Raw genomic sequence first — 18435 nt, forward strand, 5'->3', positions numbered from 1 at the left:
AGTACTAATAATAACTGAAAATTAATATGTTAAAATTTGCATTCGTGTAGGTACTTACCCAACTTAAGTTTTGTGACCCTACTGTCTAGTCTGTCTCTTTTTGTGGTAAAGGATTATCTAATTCAGATGTATCAACATTGACAACATCATCTAATTGTTTAACTTTTTTAGAAAAAAAAAACTCAATATTGAGCCATCTTTTCTTTTAGCACTCATAATGATTGATGTTTATATTATTTGTAGCTGAATGACAAATTAACAGTTATAACATCTATAACTCGATGATTTAAACTTTAATACTTTGTAGTCATAAGTCATTAAGTCAACACTCAACATTCAAGAAAAAACAACCAACTAATATAGTAATATCTGAGAATTGGGAAATATGAATACCAATAAGTATCACTCGAATCGATATCGGTATGCACAAAAAGGAAGGTATTAATTATTACTTGGTATCGAATATTCTTGATTATCGGCGAAATAATTCCCATTTATTTTGTATAGACAACTAAATACTAAATAGTAAATATAAATAATAATAATAGCTTAATTCATAGATATGAGTCTATATTGTAGACTATAAATGATAATAATAATTATTATACCATATATAATGACACAATGTATAAAATTATACTAAATATAGGCGTAAGACATAAGGTCTACTGCCCTTTAAAATCTTAAAATAAGTGCTATAATATGCCCTAAAAACACAATAAATAGTATAAATGAAAATTTATTTTGTTCACAAATTAAAAAACTTTCATACTTATAAATTAATAAATTAAAATTTTTTGTTTTTAAATTGATTATCTAAAAAAAAAAAAAATGATACATCATTAATTATATTACAAACTTTTTTTTTTAAATACTAGGTAATACTACTTGGGTTTGAAAATAGCAAAATAAAATTACATAATTGGAGTCTTTGGTGCACAAAACAAATTTATAGCTTACTCTGTTATTTTTATCTGAATCTAATAAAAATTAGCAAATGCTATAAAATTCTAGCCCTGATGATTATATTATATATTTAAAAAAATAAATAAAAATAGGAAACGAGTAATGTTACCACAGGGTGACTCCTCTCATCGAATTGTTCACACAAATAACTTACTATTATCTTATATTCTTATTGTTCCTAAATGAACAAAATCTAATTCTTATCTAAATCCTAATTGTATATATCTTATAAGCAATAAAAAAAAAAAAAAATGTATTTTATTTACACCAAAATTATTTTATTTTCTTCTTCTTCTTCACAGGCATCACAACTCTTCAAGAGCCTCTGCCGCCACCGTCATTTTTTTCTACTCCTCTCGATTTTGTACTTTTTCTTCCCAATCCGGTATCCCTAGTTTCTCTAAGTCCTGCTTTATTATTCAATCTATCCATTGCTTCTTTGGACGTAAAATTATTTTATTTGCACAATTTGTTTTTTTCTACTAACAGCAAACAAGTCCACAGCAGCAATGGTTAGTAGACTGACTTTATTATATACAATACATTTTAATTTTTTTAATGTACAGATAGTTAACAAATAAGTAATCTCACATGTTCACTTTCGTGAAGTTGTAGTCGTTTTTTGACAAAATATTCTTCTTTACAAACATAACATTTTAAATCTTGATCTTTTGCACACCATCGGTTTAATTGGTAATGATCATATTCTTCACAAATTTTATTACAAAATTCGCAAAAAAATGGCTGTTCAATTTCACATGATTCATCTAATGCTTTCATATGATTTTCATCGGGTTTCCATGAATCTTTTGAAAGGTAGTTTTCATAAGGCGATCCATTATTTGTAGCACTTACATAAAATTCCTTTGGTACACATTCCATTATTTTTCTGACTATGTCATCTTCTTGATGCATACAATCTTCGCAACAAACTGTATAATTATTATTACCTGAATTTCCATTCAAATCAATGTAGGCTGAGGTTAAAGTATCATTATTTGCAATATCCATAGAATTGATATCATCGTTGGTGGTAATAGAAATTGTGCGATTATCATTTAACACGTTTAAAAACTTATCTTCGTTATTGGAGGTATCTGTACTTGTTCCAGCATTGTCAGGTGTCATAGACTTCTGAGAAACGCAAGAATTACTATTTACAGGTGTTTGACACTTAGATTTTTTGTTTTGTTTGTTATATTTTCCACGTATTTTTTTAATACGATTCTGAGGTATTTCATGTTGAATTTTGTTTTTGTTTTTTTTGATTCCGTTTTTGGCTTTGTAAACCATACTTAAAAAATAGATAAATTATCTATTGATAAAATGTCTGTTAAGCAAAAAATTGTGTGAATACCTTTAGTGGTAAAAATTGAAAAAAATGTTCTTTTTTGATATTTTTCATATAAAAATCTTCATTTTTTCATATATAAATATATATATATATTCTTCATTCAAATGTTAAAAAAGATCAGTTTCAATTTGCTTATAAAAATGTAATGATAATCAGCCAATCTGTCAACAAAAGAAAAAAATATTTATAATTTTTATAATTTATTAAACTAAAAAATTAATATATTATTATCATAAGTAAATACTACATTTTAAAAGGAAATCTATTTTTATTTTTTTATATTTACACTTGTTTGAAAATATTAAAGGAGTATTTTATACCATAGCAAAATAATAACTATTGATTTTGTAACGATACTAGGGACAGGAGGGTGAAACTTTGAGTTGGCCAAGTAAATATATCTAAATAAATATGAACAAGTCGATTGCCACGTCTGAGAGTCTAGCAGTTTTTATCGAATGTAAATGATTGTCCCGTAAAAAAAAAATATTTACAGGAAATGGTAAATGAGTGTCTAGCCATCAGTCATGATATTATGTCAAATAACATAATACTAATAATAATTAATCTAATAATCTAATAATTAAATCCAACTACAAAATACACTGTGTTTATTTATCAAAGCAATGTAAAGTGTGTATTATGTAGGTATTTAATCAATATTTATCACCGATTCAACTAATATACCTATTAGGTATTATGATATACATCCAAGTAAACGAATACAGTACAGTGAGATACAAATACTCTTGTGCCCTAAACATGACCTGTGATCGTAGACATATCTCAAAGAAATGAAAAATACAATGATATAATGTAATGCAGTGTTTCTCAAACTGTGGATTGCGAGAAGTTTTTTTAATTAAATAGATTGTAAGAAATGTATGTTTTATTTTTTTTAATTGTTTAGACCAGAGGTAGGTATTCAAACTTTTTCATCCCAAGGCTCCTTTCAGTCTTCACAAAATATTGACGGCTCCCAAATTAAAAATGACAAAAAAATCAATGTTTGTATGAATGTAATTTATATTTTATTATTTATACTAATTATTTATTACTCGCGATTAGTATTGCCACACACGACATAAGCACTGATAATTTAACGATGACAGTCGATGGTTACAAACTTACAACATGGGCTATTATTATTATAAAAATTTAGCTGCTATATTGCTATAATAATATTAACTGGTTATAGTAATAAAGTACTATAAATATAAAACTTAAATTTATCACTATAACTATAACATTATGGAAAAAAATTAAAGCTATATTTAGCGAATGATTATTGTAGACAATTCAACGTTTCCCAGCCAGTGTGCCTCAATGATAATAATAAACGTTTTTTGTAAAAATATTTATAGGTTTTCAATTATATTTTTCATGTACCATTCCACTCGCAGTCTTACAGTTTTAACGAGCCTTTAAGTCGTATGCTAAGAAATTGCAATAGTGTTGCTTTTGACTTTAATTTTGAAAATGAATTTAAACTACGCTGTTTATGTCTAGGCTACGGATAGATACATAATTTATAATATTTATATGTAATGTAATAGCATAACTATATTGTAAATATTGAACTTAAATTCTTTTTGTCATAATTCTAAATTCCTTGTAATAATTCTATAATTCTAGTAATATTAATATTAATCTTTTGTGTTATAGTATAATTTATGTACACTCTTTGCCCTAGGGGCGTTAATAATAATAATAATATGACGTGGCTCCCTTCGACAACTCCCACGACGCTCCTGGGAGCCGTTACGCACAGTTTGAATGCCTCTGGTACAGACTATAGAACTAATAGTCTATAATAGAAGTATAGGGAGTCATGATAGATTTTTGGAAGAAATTTTAGGTGGCGGTGCTTAAAAGATAGAGAACCACTGATGTAACGTATTGAATCAAAAAAAGAGTATTGTGCATCGGTACCTAAACGAATGTGCTTCAAATCAAAACAGACACAACCGCTGTACGATGACCTGTAACCAGGGCTGGATTAAAGTTTTGCCGCCCATAGGCTAAAATTAATTTACACAGGTAAAATTTTCTATTTAGTTTCGACCGTTAAAATTTGCCGCCCTTTAATATTTGCCACCCTAGGCTATAGCCTAAACAGCCTAAGCGGTAATACGGTCCTGTCTGCAACACATTCATAGTATCTACCTACTATTTTTTAGTATAAACAAACTTCAACACAATGTAAATGTACAATTAGGGCCGGGCCACACATAGCAGTTGAACCATTCAACAAATACAAATATTTTGATTTTAAATGCAACCGCCTGATACGCGTTCACAGATAGACGGTTCAACAGCGGAAATTGTGGAGGTTCAACCGCTATGTGTGGCCCGGCCCTTAGATAAGTATAAAATACATACCTCGTAAGTAATCGTTACAATAGCACGAACAGAATCCGCGTACGGTTTTTAAAAGACGCGTACTACGCGTCTACGCGAATACGAAAAAAATGAGTCGGATTAATTCGGGAAAAGTCTTAAAACCCGGTGAAAAACGGGATACATTCGACAAATCACGTAAACAATAAATGTCAAACAAAGAAGTATTCAAATACAGTATTATCGTTACAATACCGGCGTCGGTTGGAACTCGGCGTCGGCGGGACTCGGCGTCGGCGTCGGCATCGGCATCGGCATCGGCATCGGCGACCGTTGTACTGCAGCGAAGTCTTTTTTCGGTTTTCAGAACTACGCTTGGTATAGCAAGAGCCCCAATCGAGAAACGGGCAAACTAATAAAATAGGAATACCGATTACCGATTACCGAATAGTAGTAATATAGGAAGAGAAAAGATAGATAATAGTTACGTGAATAATAATAATAATAATTTTGTGTTATATAAATACATAATACATAAATTATTATAATTACAATAATATTATTAAACCATCGGAGAAAAATGAATAGGTAGCATAATAAGAAAATTACTATTAATGTGTGTTATAAAAATGTATGAAGAGTGATGCGAGTGACAACGATTTGAAACAAATACTGCAGGTCGACAAATTAAATATACCTAGGTAACATTTTTTTGTTACGTACATTTATTTTCAATAACTAAAAATATACTAGAATATAATATAAATAAATTTTTCATGATAAATATTATAATTTGATGTTATTATATTAGTTGATAATTTTAATGCTGAAAAGGAATTAAAAAATCAAATGTGTACAGTATCAAAAAAAAACATCAAAAGCGCCTAGAGAGAATGAGAACCTAGTGGCTAGTACATTAATGATAAATTATACATTTATGCCAAATCTGGACTTAATTCCAAATGCATGTACGCGTTCACATTTTTCTTCTTTATTTATCCGTGCCATTTCACTATTTTAAACGATTATTTCATTTTTGTGATTTCAATAGTTGTTTTTGTTTAATCTGATTCTTCAGATTTAATTATTTGTTCCGTTTGAAGAATATTTTTGCGGCATTTTTTGATAAACGAAAAAAAATTCTTTGCATTTTTAAAGAGGTCTCAATACTCTCAATATATTTCTTTTATTACAATAAATGTATTTTTTAAGAAATAAAAAACCAAAAATGTATTTTTTTTTTTTTTAATGTTGTCAATCAACACTTTATAATCGATTGATAAGTATAAAACAAATTGTTTATATTTTAAATATTAATTAAATTCTCTAATAACAAGAGTTACTAATAGTTTCATTCAAAATATAATGTAATTATTATTATTTTTCAGTTTAATAATATTTAATTTATTTAATTTTTTTAGAACGATTATTTACATTAAACACCTTCATTTTATTATAAAACAATGTTGAGTAATTTTATTAACCAATATCTAGTTTTTAAAATTAATATTTAGATAATAAAACAATGCTATGCAAAATCACTGAATTTTGTTTTATGCTTTTAATTTAAAACCTGATAATAAAGCAGTCAACCATATCAAGTATTAACTATATAGAGTTTTACTTCAGCGGAATAGAACTCTATTATGACTACATGTTATACTATAGCACTATTTATTTTTGGTTGCGTTTTATTCTGTGAAAATTCTAATTTGAAACCACTTCTGTCAGACTAACCTTGCCAATAAAGAACAAAAGTGGTGAGTCTCTTAGAAAAAGTACAAAGACAAATTGCATTGCTTATAACCTTTAAAATAAATATAGATATATCAGGTGATACAAATGGACTTATTGCAGTGTTTGAGAACGTGTTGTGCATTCACTTTTTTTATACTACAGTAAGTTCCAAATTTCTCGTATCGCATCTTTAATATATTTGTGGGAAATCGGCGTATTTAAATTCGGATTTTTACAGCATGTAAGTAAGAAAATTATAACTGAAAACTGAAAAGTATACTTTTAAGTTTCAATTGTTATTTTTTTAAAGTTTAAACAAAATATTTATGTATTCAGTTTTTAATTTTTCAAAATAATAATTTTCTTGATAATATATTTTTTTTAAATGATTCAAAATAAAATATTTAAATTTAATGAAATTAAAAAAAATTAAGTTTTGATTTAACTTTAACTTTTTATGTATCTTCAAAAGAAATTACGAAAAATCATTAAAATGTGGAAAATTAGTTTTAAACTATATTTAAACATTCCAAAAGTAAAATTAAACTACAAAACTGAATTATTAAAGAGATAAGTAAGTAGTCATTTTTGGTCGATAACTCTATGTATCATTTATTTATACGTTATAACTTATAATTTTAGTATATAATATTAGCCATAGCATTTCTCTTAATAATATTAATATTACTTTACGTTTAATGAATTATTTGGTGTAAGTTTTGCTGTTGTAATATTTTTATCTATATAAAATACATATACATATATTATATAAATATATAAATACATATACATTAGAATTATATTTATTTTATTTGGGGACATTATAATACATAATTCAATTAATAACTACATACCTAGACTTTTAAAACGTCATTTTATAGTTATATAATTGACCGGACGAGTTTCTACAGCTACCGTTGTATAATAATATAATCTTTATAAAGGTATCGAGTTTTTGTTAAAATATTGTTTAATAACATGCACGCTTTTCTATGTAACAAAATAATTCGTATTTTTCATGTATGTACTCCACTTAGAGAACACTTTAAGACTTAAATATATAAATTTATTATATAAAATACCTTCTATTAAAAATGCACGCATTCATATTTGGATATATAAATATCCAAGCACTTTTAGTATTGACGGAATAGTAATTTACTGTCAGATATGTGAGAAAAAAGTTACATGATCAAAGGAATTTTAAATTGTCCCGCACATACGTACAGCAACTTATATAACAGTTTCTACAGAAAAGAAAAATAATACTCCCAAAATTCTAGTAGTTTGGTGCTTATATAACAGCCTCGTAGTAAAAGTTTGACGCTCAAAGAGAATCTCAGCAGTAACCAGTGATTTTTGTGAAATATTAATAGGGAATAATATTCCTTTGAAAAAACTTAGCAACCAAAAATTCTGTAATTTTAAATAAATTATTACAATATTTTTGTATACGTCTTATAATAGATATCATATTCATAAAATAGAATGACTGCTCCAGATCAGCATAAATAGATAGGTGACACATGCCACTAATAAAAAAGGTGTAAATACCTGTATAAAAATAAAATATTACACTTATTAACACTAACATAGAATGTTACCCGGCGTATAGTATAGGCAAAGTAGATACTAGATAGGTTACAGTAGTAATCAATATATTTTCAAACAATAACATTTTAGCTCATTTGTAAATTCATAGTTCCGTACTTCCGTACTATAGGTCTGTATTAGTATAATTAGTTTTATAATTATGATTATTAGTTTTATCAGATATGAGTGAATTTTGAAATAATTTTAAAAATAATGTGAATTTAATACTTACGTTTAATCAAATATTATATATTTTTAATTTGTATTAAATTAATGACGATTAATAATTTTATATTATCATATATTTTGATGATATCAATTTAATGTTACATTAAACTAAATGATCATTCGTTCAATAAGTTATATATTGTAACCAATTACCTATTGTTGAATTATTAAAATGTTTATTAATTAAATATATAGAAATACATTTTTTTAAATTAAATGAATTATGAATTTAATTTAATATGCGCTGAATATAACTGAGTTTAAAATTTCCAAAATTAAAGAAATCAAAATTTACATTATTAATAATTCAAATATAATACATAAAATGAAAATGTTAAGATCTATTAGTTTATAGGTATAATATAATATGGAAATTGGAATATTAATCTGTGGATGTCCATTAAAGATTCTAAGCGATTATTGCTGTGTGTTAGTATTACAAATATATGCATGTATATGTATTTTTTGTGTGTTGGTAATCATTTCTAGTAAAAAAAAAATACCGATATAGGTACTAGAGTATTTACGCAAAACCAATATTTGTAATTTGTACTATCCACTTTGAACTTTATAATACAAAATAGTTCTTACTAATTTGTATCTGTCTATTTTCGATATTTATTTTTATTTTTAATTGTGAAAATTACAAAATGTTATGAGGATTCAGATATCAGACGTTAAATTTCAAATTTTTATGACTGAATTTGTACCTATATTTTTATCAACAGTTTTTCAATTATGTTTGTACCTATGTATGATCATACCAATGTGGCAATGTAGGTATAATATACAATATACTTAAATGTATTACTCGCAAGTTGTACTTATATAAACGTACAACCTATTTAATTACGAATCATTATACCTACCTATCCGTAATCCGTATAAAAATCTCAATCTGTTTTAATTTTATTTTTAATAAAATTGTAACAGTTCAAAATTATAGACATTTAATATGAATAAATTCATCTAGACGCTGTTATACCGAAAAGTTTTTATTTATTTATTTTTATGATAATATAATATAATCTACAAACTATTATACCATCTATAACAAAAAGTAAAACTAATTAACGAGGCATAGCTTGAATGACGGATTTAATTTATCGAAAATAAAATCGTTGTCGAATTGAGAATTGATGGCCTGTTTAATAATATCAGTTGTCAGTACTACCTATTATTATCACTATTATAATTAAGAAATAGATACGGGATTATTAATTGGCGACTGACGAGTGATTCATCATTCTATATAATATATTATTGATATAAACATTATAAAGCTAATATATTAATATAGTCAATACAGACAATAGTTATATAATAGTATTCATTGTTATTCAGTATTTTAGTGTCTATTCTTTTTCGTACGGAAGAATTGGTAAAATATTAATACGTAAAAATAATGTAACTCTATGGAGGCATCCACCTCCACTGTGTCTGTCCGATACTCCAAAGTATGAACACAATTACACAAACCACAGCCTTCTTACGTAACAATAATTTAATATCGGCAACATAATTTGGAAATACATAGTCATTGCATAGTCCAATAGTCCCTATTGGAGTATTGGACATTTGGGCAGACAGCGCAACCGCACACAATATCTAGCATAATAAATCACGTCATTATTAAAATATTTTTTATATTAATATGTTCTAATAATCTACTATATAGTATTTTGTAGGAGTCGCTTACGTTGGCTACACTGCGTTCGTTGATACCGTTGACGCCACCGCCACGAAACCGGCGGCGGCGACACCGGCCCACATCGAGCACCGACTGGACGCCATCTTTAGTTGTGGTCGACGGCGTCGGTTTCGATTAGCGTCCGCGGTGTTCGGATACGAATTATTATTCCGGATTTTACATCGTTGTTTTCGAGTTGCGACGCTCTAACTCAATTTTCACACTTATTTCCGTATTCTAGTAAATACGACGTAGTACGTCTATTTATTCAAATCGATTTTCGCTGTCACGTTCGCGCGTCTATTTACAAACGGTACAGTTTGTCGTCAAATTGTCAACTTACGCCGATTATTTATCATCCATTCGAGTAATACTCCGAAAAACACTCCGATGGCGTACAATCGACGAAGCGGCGGTGGATATGGAGGTTATGGAAGCGGAGCCGGCGGTTATGGTGGTGGCGGTGGTGGAGCTGGCGGCCGATATAACAATGGCAGCGGTTACCGAGCTGGAGGTAGCTCCGTTAGTCCTTGGCAATCTGGCTCTGGGGCTGGTCCATTACCACGACAGGCACAACAAGGTGCACATCCTCCACCGGCTCAATTGGCAATGGCCAGTAACATAATTAGCAAATTATTAACATCATCAAATTCAATGGTAAAATCATGCTTGTTTGTCATGTAAATCATTGTTCGATTTTTTAGTCTCCTTATGTCTACCTATGGCCTTTTTACTTACCTAAACTAAATTAAAAAAAAATAGCATCTGTATAATAACTGGTGTAAATTTTAGTGCATCTTAGTACTTGTCGATTAGAGCCTCTTATATAATATAGGTTCCTTGAGCCACAGTTCTAAATAAAACCTTAGTAAATACATTAAATTTTAGTTCTAGCAAGGAAACTAAATTCACGATTATACGTGATAGGTATCAACAGTAACTATTAGGTACTTATGCTTTCTTTAATTCAGTGGTGTCAAATAAAGATTACTAACGACACTCTGTTCAGTAAGTAAACCTTACCGCTTACTAAAGCTTCATCCTCCACAAATTACTCGGTTGTTGAATCTGATTGATTACATCTTTCGCCAATGGAGGAATTTCATTTAGAACACTATTGTTGAATGACAACCAAGTGTGTGAAGAATGAACCGATGTTTGTTTGACACTGTGTATTTTTTTGCTGAACAAAGAATATACTTGATTCCTTACAAAATTGGCAACTATAGCAAGAGTCGGTAATAAGCAGCACTAAATCTGGTCTAATGGAAAGAAATAAATGAACTGCCAAACATTTTTTTTTTTAGTGCTAGTTAACTGTACAATAGATATTTGATATCTTGATGTATTTCTAGATTACAATGTCATTTATCGTTGTTTACAATAATAGTTATGATAATACAACAATTATTAACTATATTATTACAAAATTTTCGGACCCTCAAAATTATATTTTTCAAATTATCTGCTATGTCCTATCAATTCTTTATAATAATTTCACGTAGTGTATAGGCTATACATTGTATGAATATTAAGCTGCATGAAGTATATATAATAGACTGAACATGTTTCTTGTCAAACAAAGTGTAATCGCATAATTTTTAATCTATAGATGTATTTTATGAATCTTTTTAGAATAGTCATTCTGTAGAATTAACTGTTTGCAAATAAATACATAAAAAAAAAAAAAAACTACTAATTAGCTCAAAATTTTAAATGTATATTTTTATATATTACACACTTAAAACCTAAATAAATTACAGGTATGAATTTAATTTGAATTTAAGATAAATTCAAGTTTTTGAAAATTATCAAAATATTTATAAAAGTATTAGGTAACCAAAATCTCTTTAAATAGGTTACAATGATAATTTATAATGAAACCTTGTCTAATATTTCTTTAACTTATGTCCATTTTTCATTTGAAAACTGAATTTAAAACAAGTTAATCAAATATTACTAAAAAAAAAAAGCCTTTAAATTAATAATTAAATACTTATTATATTATTATAAGGTATAAGTCTAATTTTTAAAATCCGTAAGATCCACGTGTGTTGTTAACTTTATTATTAAGAAAATTTATCTTTTATCAAAATAAAAGGTTACAATGCTATCAGTGTTGCAGTATTGATTTTTTTTTTTTTTTTTGGTAGTTTAATTTTTAAACAGGATATAAGTATGTACAATGTATTACTAATTGAAACTGCTCATATCCCACTTTAAAATTAAAATTTCAATAAACAAATCAATATTACGTCACTAATTCTATTTTAACCTTTAATTTTGATAGTAAACAAATTCATTCTTATTTCAAAACTAACAACACGTAATTTGTTTAAGTGAATGTAAAATGTTTGTACTGTACTCTTTGTATTCTCTTAAATAAGAAATTCAAACTCACAATTTGTGTGTAAGACAGCACATAAATTCAATTTTTTTTTTGTCAGGTTAACATAATGTTGATTTTTACTACTAAGTTAAGTTTACTTTAGGTACTATTTTATTTTAAAATATGTTATGGTTATATTTTTAAAATTGAGAATTTTAATAATTGAATGAAAAAAATTAAGTTTGGCTCACTACTGCTACAAGTTATAATTAACTTTCTACATTTGAATGATACTAAGTATGCTCAAAACATATTCTTTTCAATTGTTTATTTCTAGACAACATTAACAAAATTATTTTGAATCAGATTTATATGTACCTATGTACCTATTTAAGATATTAATTAAAAATTATCCCATAATTTACCTATCATTGCACTTATTTAAATAATACAATATGATGGTGTTAGATTAAAACCACAGTATTATACAGAAAGTTTATCAAAAAAAATCTAACAATTTTTCATTGAAATCACATTCAAATAATATATTAAATAAGAGTGGTAGTGGACAGTAGTACTTATTGTATTTATATACTAAACAATTGTTGATCATGTGTGACGGTATCAAATATACATTTTGGTGATTAGTATTTTGTCAACGCAGTTGTCATTTTTTTAAGAACTATAATATAAAGAATCTTTATATTATACATTTATGTTATGTTTCTTGTTTTCATATTAGTCTAGGTATTTCACTGATACCTTATAAAATTAATAAGAAAGATTTTAATATAGGTATTATTTTACTACATATTTAATTATTATAATGTATATTTTAGTCTGGAGGTGGTTATGGTGGTGGTCCAAATCGAAGTGGAAATTGGGGCAATGGTCCTAGAATGTCACATATGGGTATGCGTCAAAGACAAGATGGACATGGAGGATTCAATAAAGATAACAGGGTATTAAATTTATTTGATTATTACCAAATCATGTCAAATTTTAATGAAAATTATATTTTAGCGCCGTGGCGGTGGTGATCCACACCATAGATTTTCTGGTGGAGGCCGTAAATCAGGTGGAGTGAAAGATGGAGAAAAACGTAAATCTGCAGGAAAAGTTAATAATGATGAAAACAAAAAAGGGTAACTATCTAATTATAATTAATTATTTGAATCTTACATTTATTATATTATAATACTTAATGTTTTACAATTTTAGACAAAATGATCGTGAGAGAACTAAGGAACAATTGGATGCCGACAAAAAAGTGTCTTATGTTGGTGTTCCTTCAGCCGTACTTTATTGTCATGTATGTTCTAAACATATGTGGGATTCTGAGGTATGATGTAAATGTTATTGAATTATAACTATGAATTATAGTTTTTAATTTGATATTATTTTAGTCTTTTGAAAAACACGTTCGTGGAAGACCTCACGAATTGATGATGAATTACTTAGATGAAGCATACAGAATGCGTGTTGATTTTATGAGACATCAAATTAAAGCTGTTGAAAACCAAAGAGAAATTGATTTGGAACGTGTTACAAACAACAAACATAAATCCAATAGTAAAAATGCAGGGGGTAACTCAGGTTCTAAACCACTTTTACGTAGCTATTGTCCTATGTGTGATGTACGTTTTTATGGACCACTAACTGGGCATCGAAAAAGCGATAGACACAGGGTAGGGATTTATATTTTAATATAAACTCATATTGAATGAAATTTATATTACAATATATTATTATGTTATAGAAACTTAAACAATTTTTGCATCCAGAATGCAAATTGTGTGATGCCTTATTCCATACACGGCTTGAAATGGATGAACATAAACTTACTGCTGGACATTTGAAGGTAAATAAAAATTATACAGCTTGAATTCGGTGTATAAAATAAATATGATGATGTTAATTTTAGAAAGTGTCTGAAATGCGCCATGTGGAATATCCTCATTTAAAGGATGATGAATTTGATCTGATCGACATGATTAAAATTGAAGGTTAGATTTAAATTTTTTACACCTATTTATTATTTAAGAATTTATTTAATTAACAATATTTGTTTTGTGTGTATTTAGAAGAAGATCAACAAGATCATGATCAAATGCCTGTTGCTAAAAAATATGAAATGCTTGGTGATCGTGATGCTACTAAATTAAAATTAGAGTTGGAAGGTGGAAGTGGAGAGAAACATCATCGTGGAAAGAAAGGTGCTGCTAATGCTGGAAATAAGATAGCTGCTGCTGCTGCTACTGATACTAATTCTACTGCTGCTGCTGCTACTGATACAGCTACTGCTGAAACAACTGCTAGTGATACAGCAATTACAACTAATGATAAAGAACAAGAAAGTAAAGAGAAAAAAGAAGAAGAGATGGATACATCAGATGTTATAGCTACAGGAGAAGAATCAGCTGTAGAAGATGTAGCTGCTGATCAATCAATAAAAGAGGATAATGCTATTAACGATTCTACAGCTAACAAAGAAAATCAACCTGCAGCTTACGATCCTAAGGTGGCATTAGGTAAAAACTTTTAGCAATTAGAATTATTATTCAATAATATTTGGTAACAATTTACAATATTTTCTATTTCATTTTTTTAAATAGTTGTTTAATAAGGCTTAAAATTAGATCAGAAGTAAATTTATTAAATCAACGATCTTAAGAAATACATATGTTTTATTATTATTATGTTTATTGAAAGATTTAAACAAGTTTTTAATTAATATTTGATTTGTACTTTTAAATTACAAAATTAATGATTTAATTATCGTTAAACAATAACAACTGTTTTTTTTTCAACATTATTCTATTTTATAAATTAGTAATTTTTTCAATGCTCATTTTAACCCATTTTATGTTATATTTATTTAGGAAAAGAATTGTTGATCCCTTCAAAAGGATTTGTGTGTAGATTGTGTAATTGTTTTTTACTGGACGAGCAACGTGTTTCAATCCATTGTCAGACTGCGGCCCATTATATCAATTACACAACAATGACCAAAATGAAGGAAGCTACTTCAGTAAGTAAGAAACGAAGTATTGATCAGGTGATCGAAAAAGATGATACTGTCAAACAAGGTGAAGTTAAAATAAAAGAAGAAGAAGTCAATAGTGCTGAAAATAGTACAAATGCTGTTTCTGAAAATGTTGAAGTTGATTCTGAGGTTTGTTAATAATATTAAATATGTGTATTTTCCTTTTTTAACCCTTGGAATACTCCAGATTAGCTTGTCCAAGGTTATTATTAAATGAGATATATTATGTTATTATTGTCCAATAATATATTAACTCAATGTATTTGTCATTTTAGGAGAGTAGAAGTGTTAAACGCATTAAATTGGATATTAAAGAAGAACCTGTTGATGATGTCAATAAAATGGATACAACTGAAACACCAGTAGCAACAGTGACTGTAAAAGTAGAAAAACCCGTAATTGAAGATAAGGTAGCTGAACCTGTAAAAGTGATGCCAGCTGCAATACCAATAGTAACTCCAGCTACAAAGCCAGTGGCTCCAGCTACAACACCAACTAGAGGACGTGGTGGCGGCAGGGGTCGTGGAGGAAGGGGTGTTGCTAGACGTGGAGCACGGCGTTAAATTTAAACTAAGAAAAAATTTAAATATCAAAATAAAAAAATAATTTACCCGCTTTTTATTATCCAGTAGTAACAGTGAATTCTACATTCATTTTTTATTATTAAACATTTATATTTATTTGTAATGACAAACCATTAATAATTTAATATATTTTACATTTATAATTTACCCACGGACCATAACAATATTTTTTTCCATTAAATTATACATATGTCTGCTATTATTATTTTTAATATTATTATTATTATATGACTAGCAGTTTTTTTCTGATAGTTATTAAGTGTAGTGATGATAATATTATTTTAGTATACATTATTCTGGTAATAAATGTAATCATGTGTGACAAGTTATACTATTATATTATTTAAATATAAATTTAAATTTTAACTTTACAAAATAATTATTATTTCGAGTAAGGTTTTTTTTTACATTTTAATACATGTGTGTGTTTAATAACTATTTTAATATTAATCCATATTATTCTATAACAAAATATAATTTTGTTCTTTTTTCAATATTGAACCATTGATTACTGTGCTAATTTTTAATAATAATAATTGTTTAGATTTCAAGTCTCATTTGTAGTATAAAAGATAGCTAAGAAATTAATAAACATTTCTGAAATTCTTAATACTGTATTGTATTTTGTGATTCCTTTATTGTTATTTCAGGAAAGTATTACAACAATAAAATAATATAATAAAGTAGTACAATAATGTATGCATTTAGATTGTAAAAAAATATATATCACCAATAGTGTTTAAAAACAAATTATGTAAAATTATTATATCTATAAAATATGTTAAATATTTTTTGGAAATATTATTTTAGTTGTATTTTACTATTTCTATATAAATTTAATAATACTTGTTGTTATTGCCTAATCACAGCACCATATAAATTATATCACTTCATCACTAGGTGACTGTCCGTTATACTCTGATTATTTTTTATGTAATGTAACAAAACTTTCAAATAAAAATAAAGATATAAATTACCTACAAATATTAGTAGCATATAGTTCATTAATATTTCATATTTATATATTAGTCAATAAAACAGTTAATATTTTAGCTAAAGGTTATTAAATTTAATGTCATACATTTAATATAATTAAACAATATGTTTTTTACTGTAAATGTTGGACAACATTAAAGTACTATTTAAATATTGTGAAAAATAACTCATTATAATTAATATTCTAAAATAAGTTTTATATAATGTTTGTAAAATATGTAAGTATTTAAAATTACACATAAAATATAGCGACAATCCAATTATATACTAACCTAACCTGATTATAATATAGTAAAATATGATTTAAACGTTTAAATATTTACTCTTTTTCCATAAATATTGTGATAACATCTAGACTAACTTACATTTAAGATATAGAGATACAGTGAAATATTAATCATGGATATTTAAATTTTAGTTAAAAACTTCTAACAAAGTTCCTTGGTGGCAGCATAAGAGATTTTATAAAGTTCAGTGGTATGGTAAACAAATTCCAATTTAATAAACTTATTATTGGCTTTGGATGTTAAATTGATAAATGTGTGCATTATTATTTAACTATTAAATTATTTTGGATTTGAATGTTTGAAAGTTAATTGTTGTCTTCATCTTACACGTGTACCACATAATAAATTTTTGTTCACCAGTTTCAATAGTATGCTTTTAATTTTGAGATTAGAGTGAATTGACTTATTATCAAATATATAGGTAAGAAAATTGTCGATAGTCTGTAGTAACCTGTTCTCTCATTGTTTTTTTATGATATTTTAATTTTTAAGTAAGTTATGACTATGAGTATGAAAAAAAAATTTTTTGTAGAACTTAGAAGCTTAAGTGTAATCACTATAATTGTAAGCTAGTATTTTATTTTAAAGTAGGTATAACTAGTAAATGTTTGTTTGTATTGGACAAACTAAATATCATGTATAATCCCTTGAAAAGTTGCATAAACATAATTTTATATGATTAAAAATAAATAATTCAATTCAATATAATAGATTAAGTATTGTATAAGTGTAAAAGTTATTTATATGTTGATCATTAATCATGTAGGAATTTATGTTTTGTGGAAGTAATACTAAAGCAGTTCCCGCAGTGTCGTCGATTAAAAAGTGGAAAAAAAAAGTAATTTATGCTTGTTCAAAAAAATTCATATGTATCTTTCTTACTCAACAATAAAATATCTCACTAAATTAAAATTAGTTTTATTGAAAAATAGGTTTCATTCATTAGAAAAGTTAGATAACATTATAACAAAAACCTTACATGTAATTAAAAAATGTCATCATCTGATCATCATTATGTATTTATGTGCACAGTGTAAAGTATCAATGCCATATTTTTTTATTATAATATCAAACTTGTTTACAGTATCAACATTTGATAAAAAAGAAGTTTTTATTGTTATTAATTATTTATCAATCATATAAAATCAATAAGATGTTATTGACTTGATTTTATATGTCTATTATATTGAATATTATTATCATAAACGTTTAATGTAGGTAGTGTAAACGAAGTTTTTACAGACTTGAGACTAGAGTACTAGACTTAAGTCATAGAACAACTAGT

The 18435-nt window shown here is 26.9% G+C and overlaps 2 protein-coding genes across 2 annotated transcripts; one reads left to right on the forward strand and one right to left on the reverse strand.

The window, feature by feature from the left end:
- Positions 1-1042: 1042 nt before the first annotated feature.
- Positions 1043-5059, reverse strand: LOC126551620 (uncharacterized). Its single transcript, XM_050205525.1, has 2 exons — positions 4703-5059; positions 1043-2481 (listed from the first exon to the last, which is right to left on the reverse strand). Exon 2 carries the CDS (start codon positions 2257-2259, stop codon positions 1537-1539), a length of 723 nt encoding a protein of 240 aa, XP_050061482.1. The 5' UTR covers positions 2260-2481; positions 4703-5059; the 3' UTR covers positions 1043-1536.
- Positions 5060-9986: 4927 nt separating this feature from the next.
- On the forward strand, positions 9987-16853 carry LOC114125281 (zinc finger protein on ecdysone puffs-like). The gene is made up of 10 exons (XM_027988872.2): positions 9987-10565; positions 13077-13199; positions 13261-13382; positions 13459-13579; positions 13644-13925; positions 13997-14098; positions 14162-14243; positions 14322-14768; positions 15120-15412; positions 15559-16853. Exons 1-10 carry the CDS (start codon positions 10299-10301, stop codon positions 15844-15846), a joined length of 2127 nt encoding a protein of 708 aa, XP_027844673.2. The 5' UTR covers positions 9987-10298; the 3' UTR covers positions 15847-16853.
- The last annotated feature ends 1582 nt before the right edge of the window (positions 16854-18435 follow it).

This window comes from Aphis gossypii, chromosome X (genome assembly GCF_020184175.1).
Source record: "Aphis gossypii isolate Hap1 chromosome X, ASM2018417v2, whole genome shotgun sequence".
Taxonomy (NCBI): Eukaryota; Metazoa; Arthropoda; class Insecta; order Hemiptera; family Aphididae; genus Aphis; species Aphis gossypii.